The sequence below is a fragment of the Eublepharis macularius genome, chromosome 13 (assembly GCF_028583425.1).
Source record: "Eublepharis macularius isolate TG4126 chromosome 13, MPM_Emac_v1.0, whole genome shotgun sequence".
NCBI classification, from domain to species: Eukaryota; Metazoa; Chordata; class Lepidosauria; order Squamata; family Eublepharidae; genus Eublepharis; species Eublepharis macularius.
In genome coordinates, this window is record NC_072802.1 from 65,937,422 (window position 1) to 65,950,402 (window position 12,981).

Here is a 12,981-nt window from a genome sequence, read left to right on the forward strand (position 1 = left end):
GAACTGAGCAGAACCACAAGTGACAAAAGGCACAGATTGGACACTTGTCAGCTTCCCTCAAGTTTTGATGGGAAATGTAGGCATCCTGGTCTCGCAGCTTCGCTCTCTGACTGCTGTCCAACGGACTTTTCAACTGTCACTTGTCCAACATTCCGCCAAGCTGCCTACATTTCCCATCAAAACTTGAGGGAAGCTGACAAGTGTCCAATCTGTGCCTTTTGTCACTTGTGGTTCTGCTCTGACTCTCGGCAGCAAAACCTGGGCTGTATGTTAGAGCCAGCCAAGCCCAAACAGACCCAGCAGGCAGGACTGTAAGCTCTTATGCAGTGCGGCATGGCAACGGATGATTCATCAATGAAATGCATTATTATTTGTATGGGGCAAGCGAACGGAACAGGAAAGCCAATCTTGTTTTTCTGCTCTAAATAAAAGTTGGATAGTATGTGGCTTCCAGTAGCACCTTTAAGACTAACCAACATTTTACTGTAGCATAAGCTTTCGAGAATCACAGTTCTCTTCGTCAGATGCATGGAGGGTAAGAAGAAACTGGTCAGATATATAGGTGGAGAGGGGAGGGCGGAGTAGATGCAATCAGTAGCTACTGACTGGGTTATGAGAATACAACCCATCTCTATTCAAGAAGATTTTAGGGGGAATGGGGGGTAAAATTTAGCTGTATATTTTAAGTCAAAAATGGACAGCGTGTGGTTAGCGGGCAGCTTTGTTGTTTATTAAAAGAGTCACTTTCCTATCTGCTGATTAGTTCAGAGGAGATTTAAAACAATTCAAGAACAAAATACAAAGCGTTACAACCACTAAAAATCAGCTGTGGAACAGAATTCACATTGTAAGGCATGCAAGTCTACGCCACTGAAGGCACAAAAAATGGATTTTAACTGAGCCCAAAAGGAAGTGAAGTCACTGTTCTACAAACATGATTGGAGTAGGTATTCCAGCATCAGTTCATGCCCGTGGAAGCTGGCCGCCTAACCAATGAACTGGCAACTTAACTCTCAGCAGGGGTGGGGGAGAGAATAAAGCAAAATATGCAAGGAAGAGAAAGGTCACAACTCAAGATCGCACAATGATGTCGCTTTGGGTCAGCTGGAACAAGGGGGGAGTTTTTAAAAGTTTAAATGGGCCCTGGCGAAAATTGTCACATGGCTGGTAGCCCCGCCCCCTGATCTCCAGACAGAGGGGAATTTAGATTGCCCTCCACAATCTAAACTCCCCTCTGTCTGGAGATCAGGGGGTGGGGCCATTGGCCATGTGACCATTTTTAAGAGGTGCTGGAACTCCGTTTCACCACGTTCCCGCTGAAAAAAAGCTCTGGTCATGGTTATGGTCTTTTCTAGTAAGCTTTAGTGTATCAGGGCCTCAGTGAACTAGCTGAAAAGCAAGGATTAAGCATATTTTCACAGGTTTCATTCCACAGTCAGCCTGCCTTTTCCCTCCTTCTAATTCTGGATATCGAGGAGGTACAATTTAGTATGGCTCCATTTGTTGTCATTGCACATCACACACATCCGTTCCATGTGCATGCTGATAAACTACTGCCCCCCAAGGCAATACTGATGCGGTCACACACATGACCACATAAAGATGCTTTTAATGTGGTATTATTACTGTAGCTCATACTGCCTGTTGTTGAAAGTAGGATCCCACTATGAAACTTTTGCATTGTTTAATTGCTTCATGTTAAAACTTCTGCTTTCCTTCAGTTCTGTTTTCAGATTTCTGGTTGATTCCAGAATTCTACAATCCAAATCCTACTGCGTTGTTTATTGGATGCCCCATCTTGCTGACTGCATTAACTTATTCTGTATAATCCACCTTGAGTCCTAGCGAGAAAGGTGGACAATAAATAATATAAATAAGTTTAAAATGTAGAAGCAACGTAGTGTTACAAGCTAGAGCACTGGACTAAGGTCTAAGGGATGCAGGTTTAAATAGCCACTCAGGCATGAAGTGCAATGCTCGAGTTTGGACCAGTTATTCTCTCCTAATCTACTTTGCAGGATCGTTGTGTGGATAAAATGGGGACGGTAGAACCATGTATGATGCTCTGAGTTCCTTGGCTGAATGTACTAAATAAGTAGATCTTATCACCTCCCACTGGTAAACGGGGAAGGAAAAATTAAGTATGCATCTGACGAAGAGAACTTGATTCTCGAAAGCTTATGCTACAATGAAATTGGTTAGTCTTAAAGGTGCTACTGGACTCCTTTTGATTTTGCTACTACAGACTAACACGGCTAACTCCTCTGGAAAAATTAAGGAGGCCACCGTGTGCTCCTTAGAGGAATGGACTATATAGATGAAGAAATGTAATCCCTTCCCATAGGTAAAACAGCAGCTGGGAAGAAGGAACGATGGACCATACTCTTTGCAATCTGTGGACATGCTATAATATTGCATTTACGTGTTTCGGAATCACTATTCTGAAGATTTCTACCACACAGTCTCACCAGACGCTTGTGCGTTCGGTGGCGAAAAATCTCTCTTCGAATTTTGGCCTTCAGCGCACGCCTTTTGAATGTATCCCATTTTCCTGAACATTCTTCACCGTATCCTAATTAACCGGCAGTTTTAATTAGGGCTTTGAAAAGGAAGGGGGCGGGTGAATTAATCCTGTTGATTCCATAAATTAGATTTCAGCCCCCAATAATAATGCTATACTATTTTTTTCCGAACAAACAAATCCAGATTAAATAAAATCGCAGAGTGGAAAATGCATTTTTTTTTGCAGTTTGCCATATGATTTATACATACTATTAAGTAGAGTCTTGGGAAGGTGGAATTCTCTATTTTCATTAGTCTTTGGCAGACCTTTTTCATTCTCTCTTCACCCTGCTCTGTTTTTAATTGATTGCACCTAACATTTTTCTCTCTAGGGAGTTCATGGTCCCCTGTAGCTTTTATGAATGAACCCTTCAGATGACAAATGCAATTGGGTTTCCAGGATAAGAAACCCTCATTAAAAAAAAAGTCTCCTCTGTGGCGGTCATAGAGATGATTCCTAGAGATGACATCAGACAGAGGGTTTTTGGCAACTGGACCCTGAGTTTACAACTTTGCCTAGCAATAAGACAGACTCCATATTGAGTGGGTTTGAAATGACCCGTTGGCCTGCACTGTACTGGAGGGGGGAAATATATTATTTTGCCTCGTTTCTAGAGATGAGAAACTTGTGTTTGAATATGAAATGGCTCTCTATTTGCAAGCATCACTAGCAAGGGTTTGTGAAAAAATATTTTTGTCCTTCAGAACGGTTAGAATTTGCTGTAAACTGTTATGGCGAAATGGCTGTCCCACACTTGTTTCACCTGTTGCGCTAGGTAGTGGATCTGGGACTTAGAGTTGCCAGCTCCAGGTTAGGAAATTCCTAGAGATTTCGGACTGGATCCCGAAGACAGCAGGGTTTGGGAGGGGAGAGATCTCAATGGGGAATAATTCCATAGAAGCCACCCTCCAAAGCAGCCATTTTCTCCAGGGGAATTAATTTCTGTGGCCTGGAGATCAGTTGTAATTCCAGGAGCTCTCCAGCTACTACCTGGAGGTTGGCAACCTTAAGGGTATAGCCCACCTCTGACCGCTGCCGTGCTGGCTGGCTGGCCCTTCTTTGCCCTGTCATCAGTTTTTCTTTAAACGGCACCTTTGAGAAGGCAGAATCAGAATCGACTCGAGGTTATGGCGAGGTCTGAGCTCAGGGACAAATGACTTCTTACTCTGTTCATGGCAAGTGAGAAACAGGCGTGACAGGTTAACAAGCCAATTAAACCAATGCTTCTTTAAGAAGAAACGATTTATTATGAAGAGGAAAATGCAGATTATCCAAGCTTATATCCCTATTAAAATGTGATTCAGAAGTTAACAAATGGACTTTTTTGCCCCAGTAACTCAATAAATCTAAATTAATTGTAATAGATTTCAACCCTCTAACAAATTCTGTTATCTTTTTTATTGGTACAATCTTTTAACAGGAAAACACTTTTTCCTTTCTGACTCCCTAGACTCAATCACTCTCTCCTCACCAATTAAATGTCTTTAATGGTGTACAAGATCTTTTCCAAACAATGAAACATCGGATAGCAGTTACAACAAACAGAGCTTGGTATTCTTCCTAAACATACTTATTAAAACTTATGATACTGATCTAAAACTGGCAAAGTTGTTTTGTCATATTTGCCCATTTTGTGCACTGCCCATGCGCACAATTCATGCTCATATTTCTCTGGCAGTGGGAAGCAGCATGTTGCCTAGGCCTCTTAGCAACTGTATGCATCAGCTCTCCGGTTACAGAGATAACGTCAGCTGTTTTGGGTGCTGTCCCACACAGCAGCCCGTTTTCCTGCACAGTCCATTTTCGGCTCCCACATCTGGGGAAGGGGCTTTTTAAAAACTGACAACTGAATATTATTATATTGGTATAAATGTTATAACAGATTCTCAGCTTCTACTTAAAAACATTCTAGCCCTTTTAATTGTGGAGATATAAGGGGAAAGGTGGATCTCTGCAATGAAAGGGGCTAGAGACAAATTTTTCAAGAAATGAAAACTGGAAATTCAGAGAACCTGTTACACATAACAACAGAGTTATAAGTTATAACTTTATATCACTATACCAATATTCAACTGCATGGCACAGGAGTGGGGAAGAATCACTGCTACTGCGGGACCAGGGCACAGTAACAATACAGAGACCTGCCATCTGGAAGCTACGTTGTCAGTGTGCTGTATCAGACCAATCCCACTGAAATCAATGAACCCTAGTATGTTTTTACTTTGTTACCTGAGGGCTTGAATATAACAATCCTGTCGTTTTATGTGTGATTACTGCAGCATTCCCTGGGATGTTTCTTGCCAGCACTGGAACTTTTAGATCCATCGCCTGAAAAATTGTACAGAGAAGGGGGGGGGAATCTGTTAATTTTGATTGTGTCTTTGCAACAAAGGGGACAGCAGGTACAAGGAAAGAGCAGCAATCTCCAGAACTTTAGTTAAAAGGCAAAACGTTTTAATTTTGTAAAAAACCCTGATATTTCACTCATAACATAAAAGAGTTATCAGAGCAACAAAAAAACTGTACAAAATTCAGCATCCAAAGCACTGCAGCATTGTGGCTTGTGCAACCAGAAACATGCACGTTTTGCATATAGGCCCACGATTAAGATGATACATTTAATGTATGACTTGACTACTTATTTATATATTTGTATCTTGCCTTTGTTCTAGGGAAGCTCAGAGTTGGGTATTTCAAGATATCCCATTTTTAAAGAAATGTACAAATCTACCCTTTTTTGCTAGCTTTTGTTGCCATTCTGATTTTCTGTTTGCTCGTGTTCACTGGTGCTTTTCCTCCGATACCATTTTCTTGCCATTTATAATGTAATTATATTAAAAGTTACAGAAATTTAATCGGGTGTGGGGAGGGGAATCAATGGAAAATAGCATGAAAATAATTCTGGTAAGTGGGAAGGCTGAACAGTATGTCAGATCTCAGAAGCTAAGCGGGGTCAGTACTTGGATGCGGAAGCACCAAGGAAGACTGCAGAGGAAGACAATGGCAAGAGGAAGATCGCAGAGGCAAGAGGAACGCTGCTGCTTCACACTTGCCTTGAAAACCCCTTGCTGAGTTGACATAAGTTGGCTGCAACTTGACAGCGTGTATGTACGTAAGAGAGAAATCAAAGAAGAACCGGGAATTCTGAATCAGAATAGCGGGGTTACGAAAGTTGACAGACCCCCCCCCCCAATAACAACGCTGCAAGGCACGTGAGGCTGACAATGAGCGAGTGGCTGAAGGACTCCCCAAAAGCTGAGCAAGCAGTTGAACTCAGAACTCCGCAGTCCGATAGCTGAGGAAGTAAGACGATTGGGGGATTGCCAAAGTGAGTAGATCTGAGGAGCTCTGGGTGAACCAAATGTACAAGAACCAGAAGGGATGCTACTGAAAAGGGAAGCTGTGGTTGTGTTTCCTCCTCCACAAATGTTTACTACCAGTTGCTCCATGAGCTGATGCTTCCACACTGAGCCAGGCCACGGGTCTATCCATGCTCTCCATTCAGACTGGTAGCACCTCTCCAGAGGTCCATTGTTCCCTTCAGAGATAATGGTATTTAGCAACACAAGCCGTTAAGGAAAGCTCCTTTAGCCAAGGAAAAGTTCCCTCCGTTCGTGGAAAATGATCTATGGAATCCAACCCAACATTCATGGCTCTCTGGTCCCCATTTTTATGCCAACAATTCTGCAAAGTAGGGAAGGGAGAGAGAAAGTGAACGGCCCAAAGTCGCCCAGAGACTTTCATGGGAGAGCAAGGAATTGAACCCGTCTCCCCCAAACCCTGGCCCGATACTCTAACCACTACACTGCACTGTTCTTCATCTTTTATTGTGTTATGTGATCCACTGCAGAAAAGCAGGACAGACATTTTTTTCAAATTAACAAAATAGAATAAATATTTTAAATGTATGTCAAGGCGGCAAGCTTTTCAGTAACTATTTGCACAAAATGGGCATTAGGTAAATCTCCATCATCTCAAGGGAAGCCTAGAAATCCGCTTGCCTACTTGTCAAGTGAAACGCCAGCCTGAAATTTTAATTACCGTCGCTGGCTTCAGGAAACCTGAAACATGCAGCCTTTGAGTGCTTAATGGCTCATCTTGTACAATTATCGCAGTGTCAGACAACAGAAAGAAATCCACTCTCCAGGTTGTTCAATCCATACTGATTCACTGGCACTTAGGAGAGAATGCACTTTTAATTAATGTCATTATGGTTTCCAATGGGGGAAATGAGTTCCCTGCAGCACAATTGGCTTGTAAGCAAAGCATGAAAAGGGGGAATGGAGTAATTGGTAAGGTTTTTTGGGCTTGTGCATGTACGTAAGGCTACGGCTGCATCATTTAATCAATTCCTCCCTGACATAAATCGGCTAGAAAACTTTTCATCAGCTTAAAAGGTGCCCCCAAGTAATCGTGAAGCGGGTTTAATGCAAGTAGTTATCATTGCAGGTGGTGGGCGCCATCTTAAAAGAGGCATTCTCCTTTCTCAAAAGAATGCCTCTACAAAAAGAAATGTCTGCCGTGGAATGGACCTGCATCATCTTTAAATACTTCCTCTCCTTTTGTCTTGCGTACTGTGCACACGCCAAAGTTCCTGCAAGGCAAAGGAATGATATTCTACCAACACAGTGACCGCGCAGCTGTTTGATAGCCATTCAAGGGGATGGCGGATGGTGAACAGATTGGATTGCTGACTCACGAGTGATGGCAGCTGCCTAACACGGCACGTTTGCCTACTGAACATATTTGCCGCCAAGTTTGAGGCATCCCTAATCCTAATTAATGCAGACTTAATTGACTGAATGAAATTTAGCCTGCTAAAGAGCCTGGTATTTCTTACCTGCGTTGCACACCACAGCTGCTCTATCACTCATGAAGCATTTATTTTTATCCCGCTTTCCCCCCCACCCCCAATAAGGTTTCAAAGCAGCTAACAATACAGTGGGAAAAAAGATAATGGGAACAAACAGGAAAAGAAAAGAAAGGGGAGACTTCCCGGTACCAAGCAAGACTTCTGTCCACCTAGCTCTAGACGACGACTCTCAGGCTAAGAGCCAAAAGACAAGAGCCCTTTGGCTGGCTCCCAGGAGCTCATGCTTCCGGGCACGTCCAGGCCTTAAAGACATGTGTGCAAAGAGGCACAATTCAGCGCGATGTTATACAGCTGCTGCCAGCTAGCAGGATCTTCCCCAGTTCTTCCCCTTATGTCATATATGCCAGCATACCTGTCATGACTGTATTCTGCATTTTGTACTGATCAATGCTGTTTGCCAGAGTTATATACTATATATAAAACTATATTCAGTGTACTCATCTGAGAGTGTCTTAACTTCTGGTATTAAGTGCAGGAGAGCCAGTGAGCCCCTCCATTATCTGTTGCAAATATGTGCTTTCACTTTGCCCAGCAAGTGTCCTTGAAGGAGCTGCTAGCCTCAAACACTGTAACTTTCCCAGAGACAGATTTTCTTTGGATCAGCACCTAACAGGAGCTTATTAGTTAGCTCTGTATCAGGAAGGCTCGAAAACTTCTTCAGTACAGGTTGGATATATTTTATACGTATTTCGTGGTGGAACTTACAGGCAAGTATAACATGCTCAGTTGTTTCTACTTTCCCTGCCTTGCATGGACAGACCCGCTCAGCATTAGGACCTTCTTGTAGCGGCCTTCAAGTACTGCAGATGGCAATATATTGCATCGGGCCAATAAGAAAGCCCTACGATGGGATGGCAGTTCCAGACTTGATAAATAGGAGGCTGGAGAAACCACGTACTTGTTGGGGGTGGGGGGCGCTAGGAAATTGGAGACCCTAGCAAGATCCCTCTGTCTTTCGATATCCAATATTCGCTGTTTGACCACGGCCCTTGCCCGGTCCAGGGCCATCATCTGTAGAGATTCAAATGAGAAGCCCAACATTGTTAATTTCTGATAGATGGTCCCAAGCTAGGCAGAACAGTACCTATCCTTAAGAATTAGGGAAGTAATATCCGATGGACATTTCTGCCATCATGGAAAAGAGAACTTCTACACACCAAGTGCAGATGGCTTCATCTCAAACATCTACAAGATGAATTACAGCTCTTGACTGACGTTAACAGATGGCTAAACGCACAAGACAAGCGGTTGGCTTTGCCCTGACTGGCCTTACGCAAATGGATTATGCTGTAAATAATTACTGCCCAAAGTGGTTTTGGATTTAATTTAAGAGGCTCAGTCTATTCTTGGGCAGTCAGAGAGGGGGCGGGGGGAAAGCAGCATTCTTTTTGATAAAACTATTTATAATAGGGGAATGTAATGACAACAGGGCAGAGGTATCATTTCTCTCCAATTCCAGAACTGCCCATCTCAAATGCAAAACAGAACTGAAAGCAAGTTAAGGAGGACACAGTACGTAAGATGGTTTATTGTTTTCCTGTTGTCCTAGGTGTAGCAGAGAAGGAGCATTTCTAAAGAGTAGGGATGAAATAATTCTCTTGGGTGGAATGGCTTTTTCAGAGCTTCAGTCCAACTGAGGGTTTCCCCTTTTACATCCACAGATCAGCTGTTACTGGATGGTCCGGAGAAGTTACATACAGGCTCCACCCTCTTCCCTAGACAACCCAACTTTAGATCTCACCAGATTTGATGAACCCTCCGAATTCGGAGGCAGTAGGCTGGGAGTAAGGGGCAACAGGGCATGGGGCTGTTGCTTTCCCACCCTCCTTGTGGACTGCAATGCAGAAAATAGACTACACAGACCTTTGTTCTGATCCAGCAAGGCTCTTCTTAGATTTGGAAGGACTATACCATATCAGCCCCTGACCAGAATGGCCCAGGCCAGCCAGACCTCATCAGATCTCGGAAGCTAAGCAGGGTCCGCTCCAGTTAGTATCTGGATGAGATATGTAGAGGCAGGCTGTAGAGACAACACTGACTGAATGAGGTCTCAGGCTATGTGCCCGAAGGATCTTTCATGTTCTATCTCAGGAAAGTGGCAGCAGAACATCGACTGAGAAACGGCAGCATATTTTACTATTGATCAGCAGTCAGCTGTTACTGGGCTGAATCTGGCCTACTGGAAGATGCTGCCTGACTTCCCTGATGGGATGCGTGCATGTTTGTTTGTGGACACAGGGAGTAATAGTGGCCCAGATTATCAGGTTGGGGGGAGGCAGCCTTGGCTTCTTCCCCTTCCAAGCAAGGAGAGCCTGCATGTCCTATCAATGACATGGAGAACGTGGCCGGAGTTCAAATCCTGAACACAACAACAAAAAGATGGGGAAGTGGCTGCAGGACTAAACGCACTTGAAAAAGATCCACATTTTTTGTTTATCCGACAGGCTCGACCAGCGTCTTTCAAGCCCAGCGGGGCCACAGGTAGACGAAGGCTTTTCCGTGCCAGATCTGCCCTGCTTAATAGAACAGGCTTCTGACAGATGGCTTTTCCTCCTGTCGACTATCTCAGGTAGGGGTTTAGTCTAATTAAAATGACACCATCTTTCAAGAGTTCCCTCTTCTTTTCCGTCTAGGCAGATGGTCCTGTTTTATTGTCAAGGCCGATAGATTTTATCCACAGGAAATTTGGACAAAACAAAGCTTTTGAAGAATGGGGGGGGGGGGACCCAATAAACATTACACAAGGTGTTTTCAGGCCACTTCACATTACGAAACCTCTGCATGGAGAAAAGAAAATATTTCCCTGTAGGAAAATATGAAAAACTCATCCGCGTAACATCCTGAGCGACAATCTTACATGGGGGCAGCGCTGCTAATACGTGGTGGAGGTGACAGTTTTCGATGAAAGATGTATGAAGGCGTCCCTTTTCATGTCTTTTTTGTTTGAGGCTGTTAGGGTTGCGCGAGCTGTTTTGTTTCACTTACATTCATCGCTGGCATTCCAGAGTCATCAGTAGCTTTTAAGGGACCTGTTGCGGTGGGTTATATATGCCTTTTGTATGCAACTAATGCCAAAATGATGTTAAAACTGCATATATTTTCAGGGAAACGATTGTCAAAGAGAAAGAAAATAGCATGAAAAATACTCACGGATTCCAGCGGCAAAAAGCAAAAGCAAAAATGGAACAGGAATTGCACAAGTTCAAAAGAATAAGTAAATTACGATGTCAACTCATCACATTCACGGAGTTTTCGAGCCAAGAAATGAACAGAGGTGGTTTGCCATTGCTTTCCTCTGCATGACAACCTGGACTTCCTAGGTGGTCTCCCAGCCAAGTACTATCCATGGCTAACCCAGCTTAGCTTCTGAGCTCTGCCACGCTTGGGTTAGTCTGGGTCAGAGGATCTCAATGCAGTGCCCATGGGCGCTAGGGTGCCTGCCAACACCTTTCTTGGTGCCTACCAAGTGTTTTTTAGAAAGCGGGAGGGGCCAGGTGGGCACTTGCCTAGCAGGGCTTCTGATTGGCCCATGGAGATCTGATTGGCTAGGTAGTTAAAAATAATGTTGTTTCAGCAGCAGCTGCCACCACAGTGTTGGTTTTATTCTCTCTCCCTCCTCTTTCCCGGTATATTTTTAAAATTTCCTCCACTTCTCCCCATCTCTCAGGCTTCCTCTGTGTGGCTGACTCCACCTCCTGTGGCAGCCATTTTGTGGTAGGCTGTGCCTACTATGGCAGCCATTTTGTGGCTGTACCCACCACCTTGTGTCAGAATTCCAAAGATGCCCACAGGCTCAAAAGCTAGGGGATCCCGGTCTGGGCTATTAGGGCTGCTCAGAGTTCAAAGAGAGTGGCTCCGAAATCTGCCAGCATTAGTATCTGCCTTTTTTTTCTACCTTGGCCTGGCCCGGCCCACAGCCATCCAAACTTCATGTCTTTCATTCGGTGGAGGGCTAATGTGGGCGCAATGGTTAAAGTGTTGGTCAAGGTTCTGGATGACTTGTGCCAGTCACTGACAGTCACAGGGCTACTGGAAGGATAAGCAGGAAAAGAGAGAATGGCGTATGCCACCCTGGCCCCCTTGGAAGCAAAGCAGAATAACATTGTATTAGGAAGGTTGGTATTGTTGTCAGCCACACTAAGCTCCTGTACTGTATAGAAGAGTTGTGATCTCTGAGCTTGGGCCATCAAGAGTTGGGGGAGAGGGGGGGGGGGTCGGTCATATTATTTTCTTCATATGTTTCCCTCCAGGGCCTTGTTTGAAAAGGGGAATTAAGACAAATTCAGGGAGGCTACCGCTATCAATGATTCTTAGTTGCAGTGATGAAATGGAACCTCCATTTTCAGAGACACTGTACCTTTGAACGCCGCATGCTGGGGGAAGGATGAGAGAACAGGGCAATGATCCTTTACAGGGGCCATATCCCTCCTGGAAGTGCTCTTAACTCTGAACTTTTGGTGGCAAATGGCAGACATCAGGGATTTTAGGCACCCATTTCTCTTCACTTGCTTCTGACAGCCAGCAGAAGAGAGCTGCTTTTTACTGCTCATTCCACCGCGAGGATAAACTCCCAGATCCCAGATTTCTCCCCCGGGCCTTTAAAAGGTAGCATACAGCAAACCAGACTGAACCTAACCTGAAAGAATCAGCAGGCAGCCTTCAGGTAAAAGGGTCACATGGAATGTATGTCTGAAATAGTTTACATACATATCATCAATATACCTCTATATAAAATTTGCTTTGTCAGGAGTGTTGTTTTTAGGTCCTAATTTTTTCACTCGTTTCTTGGCAGGCAGTAGCAAATTAAAGGTTACAAACCGCTGGAACAGCTGCTTGCCGAAACCTATAAATATGGCTGAGATGAGATTTTAATCAGGCACGTCTGTGCTCAATACACTCTATTTGGCCAACTGTATGTTAGCCAAAATGCAAGGTGGCATGTGCCTAATGGCAGAAGAATGGGTCTTTGTCCTTTACAAAGTCACCTGGCCAAAAAAACTAAGTCTCGCAGTTCTTCTTGCTCTAAACGATAAATATTCATTGCTGTTATGATCTTCTTTAGACCCCTACAGAAAACTCTGGCAATGCAGAACAGGTTCCACCAAAGGGCATAAAAGGCCCCTCTTACTAAAAGATGCAAGCAGAAGTAAGAGACACTTGGTATTCTGTACAGCCTTCTGTACGGAAAAGTGCCAAATCACTTAGGTGGCACTTCACAATGACACTGTACGTGTTTTTCCTCTTAAGACAGAGAGACAGGTTTCACTTCCTCCACGATGCAGGAAGATGATAAGCAAGGAAGAGACAGCCAGTCATCGTCATAAACTGTAGGCTGGGCAGAACCTGGTTAGCTGTCACTTCTGAATGCAGACAGGATTGTCAGTTGGCACCAAGCTGGGATCTCAGTCTAGGGTGTGTTGCTAAAACTAATGGTTTGTAGCGTAGTTTCTTGCTTGTAATGACATCTAAAACTTCTGGGATCACAGATGTATACAGAGTTGTAGATCTGTGCAAGTAGATTTAGGGATATTGTTCTTAAAAGGAG

The 12,981-nt window shown here is 44.0% G+C and overlaps 1 protein-coding gene across 1 annotated transcript in view; it reads right to left on the reverse strand.

The window, feature by feature from the left end:
- The window catches only part of GLT1D1 (glycosyltransferase 1 domain containing 1), a 67,556-nt gene that overhangs the window by 2,543 nt on the left and 52,032 nt on the right, over positions 1–12,981 (reverse strand). The window contains exon 11 of the mRNA XM_054996677.1: positions 4,793–4,891. Within this exon, the coding sequence (XP_054852652.1) occupies positions 4,793–4,891 (99 nt within the window). The remainder of the gene's footprint in view (positions 1–4,792; positions 4,892–12,981) is intronic.